The following is a 14,316-nucleotide window of genomic DNA, read 5'->3' as shown; positions in this document are numbered from 1 at the left end:
TTGACAAGAAATATTATGATCTCTTCGTGAATGCATACAACACACTAAATAGAGTTTTCACGAAGTGAATAAAGGAACCATAACACATCGAATTGGGGGAAGAATTTTTTTAAAAAAAAATCTAAATTTCAGTATATCTAAGTCCATGTCTAATTAACTTGTTTCATAATTGATTATACACTTAGATTTTATCACTTCATCTCCATCCGAACACCATCTTGACGAGTATAATGTTGTTGATGCTTGATCAATTCCGATACTAAATGTACTCCATAATCGATATTACATGTACTTCGCAATCGGTATTACAAGGATGATGTTGATCAACACCCTATAATTATTATGAAAATATGTCAACTTAGTTTGTTTGGTTGGTTGAGGATTCAGTATAGTACTTGTATTATTAGCTCTGCGACCTTCTCAACTACGAATGCAATATACAATATACGTAATAATCCTTTTATTATTCTTCAGTGAAATCTTTTTCTGACTGAAAAACCAAAATGAGAGGCATATCTCTTGTACAATACACATAAGTCATTTTTATTTTTAAATATAATCCTAGGATTGAGCTCAATCTCACAGTCTTCTACAAACAAAGATACCAAGCATAGGGAGAAAAGAATCGTAAGCTCATGTCTAAACCTTCATTGTACAGTTATATTTTCCAAAAATAAAACGACCGAAGCATGTTCCCTCTTGTGATCTCGAGGAGTGGTTTTTAAGCAATTTTTGGAGATTGATATCTATATAGATTATAGTATATTATAATTTATAACTTTTTTTGGTGTAATTTTTTTATGGTATATTATAATTTATAACTTTTTTTTGTGTAATTTTTTATAAGCAAATCTTTATTTAAAATTTTCTTTTATATGTCATCATGTAACTCATAACATAAAGATGGGCCCTTCCAATACTTGGCATCGAAAGTACCAAAGTATCAACGAAGATACAGAAATATCTGGACCCCTCCAATTCCGATATGCTGTGTAACGCCACCTATGGTTTCATTACATTGCATGTATAGATTATTATTAATATAATCTTCTGAATTTTTTGTTTGTATTTATTAGACATCATCGTAAGTCAATTTAATTAAACAAATTTTCTATTTGATTATCAATAAAAAAATATTATATTTTATATCCAAATTACTACTTTTATTATATATATAAAATTAATTTGATCCAAATTACTACTTTTATTATATATATAAAATTAATTTGATCATTTATATAAAATTAATTTGATCATTTATAAAATATATTATTCTTTATATAAAAATTGTTATTATTTTATTATAAATATAAAATTAATTGACTGTATGCAAGAGATATGAACAATATTTGTATTGTATGACTATAATGCCCTTATACGATTCAATTCTTGTTACATAAACGGTAATTTCACCCGTCATCGCGTCCGAAAAGCCCCTGCGCTCCTCTGTCTCAAAACCTTTTCCTTTCTTTCCCCCGTCTACTCTCCCTCTTTTGAACCTTTTCTCCAAAGAAATTTTATACTGACCGGGGCTGGGATCATGAAAAAGCTTTTCCAAAGAGGCTCAGCCGGAGATTCTCCCCAGACGGCGTCTCCGATTTCTCCACTGCTGACGCCGCCCACCAATTATGCCACCGGACCTGCGAGGCCGATCCGTCTTGTGTACTCCGACGAAAAGGGGAAGTTTCATATGGATCCCGAGGCGCTTGCTCTTCTTCAACTGGTGAAGGAGCCCGTCGGAGTGGTTTCTGTATGCGGTCGTGCTCGACAGGGAAAGAGTTTTATATTAAATCAGGTAAATGTGGGACATATGTTTTGAAAACTTTTGTTCTCTATTCTTTTTTCTTTACTTAGGGTTTGTGTTATGCTTTGTTGAAGTTGTAAAATTGGCTGAGCGATTAAGTGTTCTGGATTTACCTGTATCATAAGTGCCATTAGATTGATTGTGTTTTCTCGCGAATTAGGGTTTTGTATCGTTTTATCCCTTTCTTTTTAATTTCTGACTGAAATTAGGATTTCATGTATGATGCTTGTGGGTGATAGTTTTTAATTTTTTATTTGGGAGGCTTTCTCAAGTACAAGATAGTGGATTAAGGAGTTGATAAGTGAAGTGAAATTGGGTTCAAGAAAATACCAAGAACTCAGGACTTATGTGCGCTCTTCACGGTATAAAGTAGACTGAGCTGCAAATGCATGATTCTCTATTATTATAATTTTTTTAAAAAGAAGATTCTACAGTAGACCTTGGTTCTTAGTTGTCATTGGTGGTAATAAAGAATGTTACTTTTAATTTCTCTTAGGATTTTAGTCACCTCTCTTGTATCAAATTATGGATTACTTGGCAATTATTGCATTGTCAGAGCTCGAGTTTAACATGATAGAATGCCATTTTCTTAACATCATTTTTAGTGTCAAAGGATGTGTAAGAACTTTTTAAAGTTGACTCCAAATTTTAGTTAAAAAATAAAAATCTGGCACCTATAAACTCGTTTTGGCACTCCAATTTATTGTTTTTAGATTTAGATGTTAAAAGTGGAGTGACTCAGGGACGATATATGGAACTTATAGTTAACCATCTATGTAACTAGCGATAATGTTTTTTGGATTGCCAATAATAAATCCATATATGTCTAGATGTTATGTGTTTTCGTTATAGTGTGTGTAGGGTGAAAGAAAAGTACAAAATGGTTTGGAATCCAAAACTGGCGCCGTTTTTAAAGCGACATTATTTATTTGTACTAAAGTAGTACTGTTTTGAAAACCACATTGTTATTTAGCTGCCATTTGAGTTTATTCTTTTAGCTTCTTGGGAGGAGCAGTGGATTTCAAGTAGCATCAACGCATCGCCCTTGTACTAAAGGTCTTTGGTTGTGGAGCACCCCACTAAGGAGAACTGCACTTGATGGAACAGAATACAATCTCTTACTCTTGGACACAGAAGGAATTGATGCATATGACCAAACGGTTAGATTCACTTTTTGAGGCCATTTATTGTTTTCAAATGAATCATGTATTCTCACTATTGTTTTCTTTCTGCATTTTTTCTTGTAACTGCTCGCAGCATGTCATTTCAGCAATCCTAATGGTTCAACATATTCAACCGCATGTCATCTCTGATATTAGTTTTTAACTCTTAACGTGGTTTTCATCGAACCATTTTGAATTTGTTGATGAAGTTTTCTTTTTTAACAGGGAACATATAGCACACAGATATTTTCGTTGGCTGTCCTATTATCAAGCATGTTCATTTACAACCAGGTGGGAAAAGTGGTGTCACACTATATGTCAATGTCTAGACATATACTACAGATTTTATGTTTATCTTGTTGGTTATTGAGCCTTTTTTATTGTTAGTCAGGTTTTCTTTAAGTTCGTGATGGCAGTTTTTAAGTTATTTTACTATTGTTGAGTCCTTTAATGATTCGGGAAATTGCTAACTGTATGATTGTTTGATATAGATGGGTGGTATTGATGAAGCTGCTCTTGATCGCCTCTCACTTGTGACTGAAATGACCAAGCATATTCGTGTCAGAGCTTCCGGGGGAAGGACCACAACCTCGGAGCTAGGGCAATTCTCTCCAATATTTGTCTGGCTTCTTAGGGTAATTATAGATATAGATCCCAATATCTGTTGTTATATTCTTGATAGTTGACATTCTTCTCATTGCCGTGAGTGGAAAGCCAAAACACTGGCTTACGTTTTCTTTTTTTGTCGGAATTTTCACTTGCAGGATTTTTATTTAGACTTGGTGGAGGACAATCGTAAAATTACCCCCCGTGACTATCTAGAGCTTGCTCTAAGACCAGTTGAGGGTGGTGGAAGGGATGTAACTGCCAAGAATGAGGTTACTTTTCTTTTCCTGTTTATTCACAGATGCTTACTTATGGTTTATGTGTGATAGTAATACTCAGTATTTTCCATATGATTAGTATATTCCCTGTAATATTGTTTTGTGGTTGAAAATAACTATTATCAAATACTTATGCCTAAGATTTCTGTTGGACATAGAAATGATACATTGAAATGCCCATTTCTCACACTAATGACTAGATACGAGAATCCATTCGAGCACTTTTTCCGGATAGAGAATGCTTCACACTTGTACGACCTTTGAGCAATGAGAACGATCTTCAGAGACTTGACCAAATTGCAGTAAGTGGCTGATTGCTAGTGTTTTGCTGCTTTTTGCATGCTTCTTCCTATTTATGCTTATTTTTTCCTCGTCTGCAGTTGGACAAATTGAGACCAGAATTTAGGTCTGGCTTAGATGCTTTGACAAGATTTGTTTTTGAAAGGACGAGGCCCAAGCAAGTTGGGGCAATGGTGATGACAGGGCCCATTTTTGCTCGTATTATTCAGTCATTCCTAGATGCTCTTAATAATGGTGCTGTGCCTACTATAACCTCTTCTTGGCAGGTCGGTTTGATTTTTTGCATGCAGTTTTCTTTATTGAAGGAACAGATGAGCTTTTTTATGAACACAATTGTTCTCATGTACGTTATCAAAGTGTTTGAAAGAACTAATTCAGAACTACAAGTTAATTTGTTTACTTATTGTGAGGAAAACTGGTTGAGTATTCTGTCAGTATTATTTAAACACATCTCGAGTGAGCTATATTTCTACTTTCCATGGTCATCCTTTTTCTTTGTTACATTGCTGTTTTACTTTGAATATTTGTTATTCTTCTTGACATGTCCTCTTGGCTTAGTCTTGTCCCAAGGATTGGCAAATATATTTTTCTCTTACTCCACATAGCATTTATATCAAAGCCATACATGCATCTGTCCCAGTTAGAGTCTTTACTTCTGTTTTGAATATTTGTTGATTATTTATGTCAGAGTGTTGAGGAAGCTGAATGTCAGAGAGCTTACGAATTGGCTACTGAGATCTATATGTCTGCTTTTGACCGTGCCAAGCCTCCGGAGGAAGTAAGTTTTGCTTTTGTTTAAAGGTTCAACATCTGCATGTTTGCTTATTAATAGGGTTTTGTAGGTTGCACTGAGGGAAGCACATGAAGATGCAGTTCAGAAGTCCGTGGCTACATTCAATTCCACGGCTGTTGGGGCTGGTTTAATACGACAAAAGTATGAAAACCGCCTTCAGAGCTTTTTGAAGAAGGCATTCGAGGTAATTATCTTTATATATTTTCTTATTCATTTGAATTGGCTATTGCTAAGGGTTCAAATTATCCTTACCAAATCCTATACCTGCCTTTGAGTTTGGGCCTTGTGAATGTTGACCAACCCAAGCCTAGCTTTTATTTGAGCTTAATAACTTCATATTTAAAGTTTAAACACAAGTTCACTTGTTATGGAACCATGAATCTTAGTTTAGTGCTTGAGCGTGAGCTCTTGTAGCTTGAATTTTGAATGTTTTGATTACTGCTGCAATCACAATAAACAAACCGAATCAAAAGAATCGGCTCATAAATCCGGCCAAAAGAATTTTTTTTTTATCCGTAGAGAATATTATCTCTCACTCAGTACATAAATAATCACTAGAGAGATAAACGCAGTACGGTAATATCTAATGGGAACTGACATTGCAGTGTGTGTTTGCAACAAGAAACTGATGAATTGAATCTGAGTCCGAGACTCATTTTTCGGGAAAATACTCAAAAAGTGAATAGAGAATACACTCGTATGGTTTTACGTGGACTCGTGGAGAATAATTTAATGTGAATGATTTTGTAAGGACGCAGTAGCCAGAAAATAAATCTAAATTTTGGCTCAAAAAAATTGCGGAAGGCTTGCTCTTCTTAACTTGAGGTTGGGTTTGGATGTTATTTGACTTTGATCAATGTAAATTCTGGAACATATCTTGTTAATCAAGAATTGTGTGATTAAGGATTTTAGAAATTTGTTTTTTAGGAAGATAATCATGTTTGCAGTTAGGTGATGTTTTTTCTTTCGCATTTTTAGATCTTCATTCATCTGCTCATTTTTGCAGGATATTAAAAAGGATGCTTTTAGGGAGGCCTATCATCAATGCACAAATGCCGTAGAGAATATGGAGAAGGAGCTGAGAATTGCTTGCCATTCTGCTGGTGCAAAAGTGGACACAGTTATGAAGGTATTATTGCTTCTGAAAACTGTCTTCTCCTTTCACATAATCGACTCCACGAGTATATGTTGAGCCCTCTGTATCTTTATTAGGAGGAATCATATTTTATTAGGGATGTAATCTGATGTTTAAATCTGTTGCGCTTGTTTGGATACAGTTGGATCGCATGAATTTGAAATCTCCACCTTCCATTTTTAGCTGATTATTAATCAATGTAATGGATTTTAAGTTCTCATAAAAGGGAGTAATTTGAATTTCATAACATAATTCTTTTCCCAAATCTAAATAACTCCATCCAAACACATCCTAAATGGTTTGCATAATCCTCTTGAAGGTTCTTGATGGGCTTTTATCTAAGTATGAAAGTACATGTCATGGACCAGAGAAGTGGCGGAAAGCTGTCGTGTTTCTACAGCACAGGTTTGTGTCAGTTTTTCTGTTTACTTTGGTTATGCACCAAACCTATGTCTGATGGCTTTGAATGTCCAGTTTGGAAGGTCCCATTATGGACTTAATCAGGAAGCAAATGGACCAGATTGGAACCGAGAAGAGTTCTCTTGCTCTGAAATGTCGGTCAATTGAAGACAAGATGGGCTTGCTTAACAAGCAACTGGAAGCAAGTGAGAACTATAAGTCAGAATATTTGAAACGTTATGAAGATGCTATCAATGACAAGAAAAAGCTTACAGACGATTATATGAGCCGTATAACCAATTTGCAGAAGAAATGTAGTTCTCTGGAAGAGAAATCTTCCAACTTATCAAAAACCCTTGAGACTGAGCGGCGGGAGTTACAGGATTGGAAAAGGAAATATGATCTGGTTTTATCAAAGCAGAAAGCTGAGGAAGAGCAGGCAAGTGCAGAATTGGCCATGCTCAGATCCAGAAGTTCTGCCGCTGAAGCAAGACTAGCAGCATCTCAAGAGAAAGCCGAGTCAGCCATGGAAGAAGCAGAGGAATGGAAGCGTAAATACGATGTTGCAGTCAGAGAAGTGAAAACTGCTCTTGAGAAGGCAGCTTCCATCCAAGAGCGCACTAATCATCAAGCACAAGCCAAAGAAGCTGCTCTAAGGGCAGAATTCTCTCGTTCCCTGGCAGTAAAGGTGGAAATCTTCCTCTCTCACACGCTAGTGTACACACACAAAACTCATTCTTAGGGCCTTTCAACAATTATTATACTTACGTTTTTACTTCTTCTGAGTATCTGAAAACGATCTGTTATTTCATCTGCATGAACTGGCAGGAGGTTGAAATAAAGGAAAAGCAATCCAAGTTTGAGCAAGCAGAACAGCATTTAACTACTCTTAGTTTGGAGTTAAAGGTGAGCTTGGCACAAAAGTAATTATATTGTAGACTTGTCTACTGCTGTTTATAACCTATTTTACTGTATAACGCAGTATTTCGTTGTGAAAAAGCCCCTGTTGTGTTCTACACTGTCTTATTCTTTACATTATTTCCTTCGGCGGTTATTCCTAATGATTAAAATTGATACATTTTCGAACAGGTCGTATTCTGTGGGTGACTACTGAAATTTCAAACTACATGAATCTGACTAAATTTTTCAAAATCGAACTAATGACTGACCGAACTGATTTTTTGCCATTACTGAACCAAATGAATCAAGCTTACAGAAAATCAAACCAACTTAAACGAATCATGCATAAAGCTGAATTTCTCTCCTGTTTATTCGAGTTGTTCGGGCTGTTCAGTTCTGGAAAATATTTATGAAATCAAACCGAACTAAAACAACATTTCTATGATTTATAAACCACTTTACTGAAATTGCTCGACAAATTAGTTCCATTTGGTCAGTTAGTTTGGTTGAACCGAACTTTTCTCACCCTTACATGTGATTATTGAAGTCCATGAATCCATTGCTCTAGATGGCTTTGTTTCTTGAATCGTGGGGTCTAACTATTTATTAACAAAGTCAATGTAAGATTTTCAGACAAGCTGATGGGGGATTCTATGACTTATTTGACTTGGGACAGAAAATTATATGTGAATTAGTATGCATGCACTTTAATTGTGATTTTGATGTTGCACAAATTTGGGTTAGTGATGTCAAATAGCAGTGCATATATTTGTTATGTGCATCTGTAGGTTTAATAAGTTGTGATGTTTTTTTTTTGCTTATGCTGTTGGCAGGCTGCTGAGTCAAAGATTAAGAATTATGATTTAGAAACATCAACATTGAAGCTTGAGATGAAGGAGTTAATTGAGAAGGTTGAGCTTGCAAATACTATGGCTCAATCAGCTGAAAGCAAAGCTAAGATTCTGGAACAGGAAAAGATATACCTGGAGCAGAAGTACCGAACACAGTTTAACAGATTTGAGGAACTTCATGAAAGGTGTAAAGCAGCTGAGATACAGGCTAAAAGAGCAACTGAATTGGCTGATGAAGCCAGGGCAGAAGCAGTCTCTGCTCAGAAGGATAAGAGTGATTTCCAGCGAGTTGCAATGGAAAGATTAGCACAAATTGAGAGAGCCGAGAGGTATGCTGAAAGTTTGGAGAGGCAGAAGGCTGACTTGGCTAATGAAGTGGAGAGGTATAAAGCAGCTGAAAAGGATGCTTTATTTAAGGTTGAAATGCTGGAGGAAAGAGTTAGAGAAAGGGAAAAGGAAATTGAGACACATTTACAGTCAACCAACAATCAGAGGAAGAATACTGTGCACGTTCTTGAGAGCTTGTTGGAGTCTGAGCGTGTTGCCCATGCGGAAGCAAATAACAGGGCCGAGGCCCTATCTGTTCAGCTACAAGTCACTCAGGGAAAACTTGATGCACTTTCTCAAGAATTTAACACACTTCGATTTAGTGAAAAAGCAACATTGGACAGCAAACTAAGAACTGCTTCTCATGTGAAGCGTGGTAGGACAGATGAATATGAAGTGGGCATCGACTCAGTACATGACACAGACACAAATGACCGAGCAACCCGAGCAAATAAGAGGGCTAAGAGTAATACAAGCCCTCTAAAATTCGCCTCTCCAGAAGATGGTGGTTCTGTATTTAAGGGTGATGAAGATTCCGGTAGCCAACAAACCACCTCTGAAGACTATACAAAGTTTACCGTACAGAAACTGAAGCAAGAGCTTACGAAGCATAATTTTGGTGCCGAGCTGCTTCAATTGAGGAATCCCAACAAAAAAGACATTCTAGCACTCTATGAAAAATGTATTCTTCAGAAGTCATAATTTAAGCAATTTGTTTTGTCTAGTGTTTGTAAGTTGAACTTCGTCAATATAGCATGCAGTATGTTCTTGATCAGGACGGCAAAATCCTCGGCAGTTTTAGTGCAGAGATAGGTGCGTTGTCTAGTACCTTGAAGAAGTAACTTGTAGGCTGGGACGAGTAGACTAAGCACGGGGGAGTGATGTAATTCTTCGTTTTCTTCTCTTTTGGGTCCATATTTCTTCTGGGAAGTTATTTTTTTCTCGAGGTTGGTAGTTTTCAGATAGGGAGGATGGGATTGTTTAAAAATTGTTTTGTTCTTTCCTTTAAGGTTTCATATTAATTTGATAGTCTTATTTTTTATTTTATTTTATTTTATTTTATTTTTTTTCCCTTTCCTGGTTGCAGGGTGATTCAATATATGGACATATTGACACTTTCTGGACTCTGACAATGTACAACTTATTTAAATCATTAGAAGGAAATGTATAATATTTTCTCACGATAACATCATATTTTAAGAAGTCTGCACTATACATTAAATTATAAAACACAGGATCTTTGGAAGATAATTAAATATTAATCATTTATTCAGCGTGACTAATTTCTCCTCGATATTAAATTATAATTGCTCCCACCGACGAGCATATCTTCTGCCAGCACCACAAGTTTCCTCATCGATCATTGTTATAACTTATTAACAACAAATGTTCTGTTTTTTTCCTCGGAATTTTTAATAACCTTCCTCATTTGCCTTTGCTTGCACTTGAAGGAATATGAAATAAAGTTGATCCATCACCATCAACAACCAAATTAGGAATAATCTGAGGCGAGCTGTCTCTATTAGCTTGATGTTGGCTTCCAATGCTGTATGAAATAAAGGGTGGAGGATTGTAGTACTCAACAAAACCGCCAATTTTCGTGAAAGTGTTATCTTTGTTCTGGCTTGAAGCTCTCGATATATCAGGATTCGTGAGTGCCTCTTTCATGCTAGATGATCCACACTGTCTAGGCTGTGTTTGGTAGAATACTTTAGAGACAACTAGTTCTCCATCCTTTTCCTCTTCATTGTCTCCTAAATGATATTGATGCATCACCCAATTTGTCTTTTCGGGCTTTCTTTGGCGGCCATAGTTGGTGTAGAGGACTAGTATCTTTTTGTAGCCTTTGACATTGCCAGCGGTCGAATTAACTGGCCTCGTCTTGCCTGTTTTATGCCACCTTGTTTCGCCACCATCGGCGTCTGTGTGGACTTTCCGCCTTTTTCGTGTACCAGTTGTGTATGCTTTGGAGGGTCTGTGGAAAAAATGGCGCACTTGGCCATCTTTGCTAACTCCTGTATGTATATTCAATGAGAATTTACAGAAGACGATTAGATGCTGAGTAAATACAGGTCAAGAACTTCAGCAAAATCTGTGGTACGTTAGATATAAAATGAAAAACACAAAATCACTTGCGAGACCGGGTCAATTTTGTAAAACTGACGTGTAAAAATATTATTTTTCATGATAGATATGGGTTGGATCAATCTGTCTCATAGATATAGGCCCGTGAAACGGTCTGACATAGACATCTTCAATGAAAAATAGTGGATAATGGAACATGATACCGGTTGAAGTTTGTGAATTATTATAGTTTTATCTTGAAATGTATATGAAAATAAAAAATTATCAAATAAAATATTTCATTAGCTAATATTTGTTAATCCACGATTAATGTACATGCACAATCAGGTGTAATAAATACAGAATCAACCGGATTAATGCTTGCTAGCATATGATCAGACAAGTAATAGTCAATAATTTATTTACTATGTTCAAATTATATCGAAAAAATTGCAATATTAGTCATGTATAAGCCTCTCTACCATTTTTAATTTCTATGTTATCAAATTTCAGTTTTGGTCCGTTATCTTTGTTGTTTTTACAATTTTAGTCATTTTCCGACGTGGCGTTGATATGACATCTACGTGGCTCCGATATGACGCTGATGTATGTAGCGTCACTGCACTTTCGATGAAAAATGACCAAAATTTAAAGATACATAGCCCAAATTGAAATTAAACAACATAAAATCGAAAAAAAAAACATGCATGACCAAGAAAGTAGTTTTCTTAATTATATCTAAAATGAAGATATAAATGTTATAGCTATATTAAAATTTGAAAGTCCAGACGCTTCCAAATTTTCAAAAGCAAATTAGGGTTTTTAAGATATATATGTAATTACTGATTTGCACAAATATAACTTTTCTTTTACGTATACGCATGTTCTTATCTCGACAAGAAAAATCAAATTGCGGCGGCGAAAAAAATGTACAACCTGGCAACTTCTCAGGATGAGTGTAGCAAATTCCATTTTCACCGTCTATTGTGGGAATAAATTCATCAATTAAAGGATGGCGTTTCCGTGTATGAGCGAACACTTTGGCTTCCAAATGGTGAAGGATTTCTTGATCAGATGGATCAAACTTCACCCCCGCTGGTAGTCCCGGCAAATCTTGAAGCCCAGTCTAACTCAATGTTTTTACATGAAATAAAATTTCATTTTTCCCAGGAATATTACCATAAATTTAATTGATAAAATCAAAGAAATTTTAATAGCTGAACCTGATCTTGGAGTTTCATGGTGTGGCCACATGAAGGGCAGACTAAAGTCTTGGGTTGATCATCATTTGGATAAGAGACGGTGTTGTCTTTAGAAGACGAGATAATTTGGAGGGCAGCTTCTTGGTCATTATCGCACCATGTCATTTCTTCTATACGGATCTTATGCCCATCCCACTTCGGGGTTTCTTCTGCAGTTTCCTCCACCTCTCTGAATTCGGAACCGAATTATTTCTGAGAACACATATTACTGATCAACAAGCAAACATACCTAGAACCAAGATTTTTCTATAAGAATTTAGGGGATAGAAGAATAAATACAACAAATATATGGTTATAGAGGGAAAAACTAGAACAGAGGCAGCGAAAATTGTCCCTCCTTTGACTCCACTGCCGCAAACATACACACTGAAAACAGATAACTATATATTATGGATACATATATAATGAAAATTACATCACAGCTTCGTGTTCAATAATTACTTGAACTGAATTTTCCGGTAGTCTTTGGGTACTTTCTTCACTGGAGTTCTGAAATTGGAACAGGTTTTGAATTCGCAGTAAGAAACCTTCAAAGAGAGGTGGGGCGAGAGATATGGTTGCTAAATTATATTGTAGTATTGCACAAAAAGAATGAAGGATTATGTGTATGTATTAAAAAAATATTTGGTTGCTTGGACGTCAAGTTTTACCTTTGTTTTGTAATATACATTAATTCAGTATTTGTTCGATCTCTCTTTTTTCTTCACCATTTTCATACATATCGTGGCTATGTAATGATCGCTTTATTCTTGCAAAAGTATGAAAATGTGAACTGTTTCTAAATTTTTACACCGACCTATAATAGCATTAGTTAGACCACATAAATAATAACTATCAATCAAATTGAACTCTTCGTATTATTTAAATCATTTTTTTAAAGTGTAAATGCTATAAATAAAATTTTGATGACCTTCAAAGTTTTAGATTAGAAGTAAATTTGAACACACGATTTATCTACTATAATGTGGTGTAGTGTTTTGAATATATTGATTAATATGGTTAAAAATCACTGGCCCTTAATTTATTATTTTTACAAAAAGAAACACACACACACACACACACATGTATGTATTTATACACCTAAAAAAATTTCCATCAGAATGATCAAATGAAGAAGGAATAAGTTACTTAGGGATAGAGTGGATAAAGGGCAAGAGCTGATTCTATAAGACATGGAGGGACGTTTCACCTCTTTACCTAAGCTAAGGAGAGTGAAAGGGCTTCAGCTCAAGTGTCCATTTAGAGTCCCCCTAAAGCTTCTTCTTCAGTTCAAGTGCTTTGTCCACTGTAAAACTTAAACAAATACAAATGGTGTTACAATATATACGTGCCAACTAATATGAAAATAGCCAATTATTTATAGTTTTATACCTAAACTCTGTAATTTTCCTTATATACTCTTTCTGTTAATTTCTTGGCGTAGACTTCTCCTTTCAAGCAAGGCATAATGTCATTTCAATTCTATCACTATGTTTTCAATTTCAGGACATACACTTTAGTTTCTCTTTCCCACACAACACTCACAAATTCATTATATGGATGCATCATACATCAAGTACGTAGAAGTACTGGCATAGATTGTTATTGTGTCTTCTTTATCTGTGGAACATGAAAACTTCTAGTTACTTGTTTGTTTAGTTGTTTTGAGATGCGCTCATTCTAACAGAAAAAATTAAGCTTTCCTTCTTTTCTTTTCCTTTTTAAGACGATAGAACTCACAATCGTCATCCTTCGATGCACCTAGGTAAACACTCGGAGATATTTAAATTTAATTCCATCTATAAACTCATGCATAGTAGTAATGCATTGTATTGGACCAGTCGTTGAGGCTGCATCAAACATGAGTTATATTGATATTGTGGAAAATATAACAAATTAAGAGGTAATTAAGTGGAGATGATTATGTCAGCAAAATAATTTTAGAATATTCAGCCGACATAAAAGATAAATACGTTTGATAATTTATTGGGTGTCACTTTCATCCAGTGCGTGATGCTGAACAAAACCTTCCCAATGAAGCTACGCAACAGAAAGCTTAACGAGAAAGCTTCTCTGGAATTAGGGTTTACGTACATTTACGTATGGAATAGGCCTATTATTTTCGGGTAATGTCAAAATTTTAATTCCAAGTTTGGAAATCTTATTATTCCACAAGTCCATTTAACTGCAAGCTTTGGATGTTTTCTTGCTTTAATTGAAAGCTTCATTTTAAACCGTCATAGCATGACCCTGACAATACTGCATTCTAGCATTAATAATTGTGTGATCCAAAAATTATCAAATTTTAAATATTTATGTTCAATCGCATTTTCATTTAGTCAGTTCAGCTTTGAAAAATTCCATGAAGCACACCTTGAACCATAGGTTGACGAAAAATATACACTTTTAGGCCATGGTTAAACAATAATCAACAAGTTAGCTCCAACTCCAAATT

General features: G+C 35.4%; 2 protein-coding genes and 1 long non-coding RNA gene across 8 annotated transcripts; 1 reads left to right on the top strand and 2 right to left on the bottom strand.

Annotated features, from left to right (window-relative positions):
- Positions 1 to 1,417: 1,417 nt before the first annotated feature.
- On the top strand, positions 1,418 to 9,331 carry LOC140813018 (uncharacterized). Its single transcript, XM_073171418.1, has 14 exons — positions 1,418 to 1,795; positions 2,803 to 2,964; positions 3,193 to 3,258; positions 3,459 to 3,602; positions 3,732 to 3,845; positions 4,052 to 4,153; positions 4,232 to 4,417; positions 4,840 to 4,929; positions 4,994 to 5,128; positions 5,951 to 6,073; positions 6,399 to 6,484; positions 6,554 to 7,166; positions 7,307 to 7,384; positions 8,212 to 9,331. Exons 1-14 carry the CDS (start codon positions 1,541 to 1,543, stop codon positions 9,256 to 9,258), a joined length of 3,201 nt encoding a protein of 1,066 aa, XP_073027519.1. The 5' UTR covers positions 1,418 to 1,540; the 3' UTR covers positions 9,259 to 9,331.
- On the bottom strand, positions 2,044 to 2,796 carry LOC140813021 (uncharacterized). Its single transcript, XR_012113814.1, has 2 exons — positions 2,244 to 2,796; positions 2,044 to 2,201 (listed from the first exon to the last, which is right to left on the bottom strand). It is a non-coding gene; the product is annotated as an uncharacterized lncRNA (long non-coding RNA).
- Positions 9,332 to 9,714: 383 nt separating the features above from the next.
- LOC140813019 (NAC domain-containing protein 73-like) lies at positions 9,715 to 12,452 on the bottom strand. 6 transcript variants are annotated; one of them, XM_073171424.1, is made up of 5 exons: positions 12,324 to 12,452; positions 12,162 to 12,248; positions 11,844 to 12,051; positions 11,557 to 11,746; positions 9,715 to 10,571 (listed from the first exon to the last, which is right to left on the bottom strand). In XM_073171424.1, exons 3-5 carry the CDS (start codon positions 11,985 to 11,987, stop codon positions 9,982 to 9,984), a joined length of 924 nt encoding a protein of 307 aa, XP_073027525.1. In that variant the 5' UTR covers positions 11,988 to 12,051; positions 12,162 to 12,248; positions 12,324 to 12,452; the 3' UTR covers positions 9,715 to 9,981. The 6 variants fall into 6 exon arrangements, with proteins under 6 accessions (XP_073027525.1, XP_073027523.1, XP_073027524.1 ...); XM_073171422.1 differs by lacking the exon at positions 12,162 to 12,248 and having other exon boundaries at positions 11,844 to 12,111; positions 12,298 to 12,452; XM_073171423.1 differs by lacking the exon at positions 12,162 to 12,248 and having other exon boundaries at positions 11,844 to 12,074; positions 12,298 to 12,452.
- Between the last annotated feature and the right edge of the window lie 1,864 nt (positions 12,453 to 14,316).

The sequence above is a fragment of the Primulina eburnea genome, chromosome 14 (genome assembly GCF_022965805.1).
Source record: "Primulina eburnea isolate SZY01 chromosome 14, ASM2296580v1, whole genome shotgun sequence".
Taxonomy (NCBI): domain Eukaryota; kingdom Viridiplantae; phylum Streptophyta; class Magnoliopsida; order Lamiales; family Gesneriaceae; genus Primulina; species Primulina eburnea.
This window is presented reverse-complemented; position numbering and strand designations above follow the sequence as displayed.

Coding starts and splice junctions, on each gene's coding strand:
- LOC140813018 (XM_073171418.1), top strand. CDS start 1,541: ATGAAAAAGCTTTTCCAAAGAGGCTCAGCCGGAGATTCTCCCCAGACG. Junction 1,796..2,802: donor AGAGTTTTATATTAAATCAG/GTAAATGTGGGA, acceptor TTATTCTTTTAG/CTTCTTGGGAGGAGCAGTGG. Junction 4,154..4,231: donor AGAGACTTGACCAAATTGCA/GTAAGTGGCTGA, acceptor CCTCGTCTGCAG/TTGGACAAATTGAGACCAGA.
- LOC140813019 (XM_073171422.1), bottom strand. CDS start 11,987: ATGACATGGTGCGATAATGACCAAGAAGCTGCCCTCCAAATTATCTCG. Junction 11,747..11,843: donor CCATGAAACTCCAAGATCAG/GTTCAGCTATTA, acceptor ACATTGAGTTAG/ACTGGGCTTCAAGATTTGCC. Junction 10,572..11,556: donor TCATCCTGAGAAGTTGCCAG/GTTGTACATTTT, acceptor ATATACATACAG/GAGTTAGCAAAGATGGCCAA.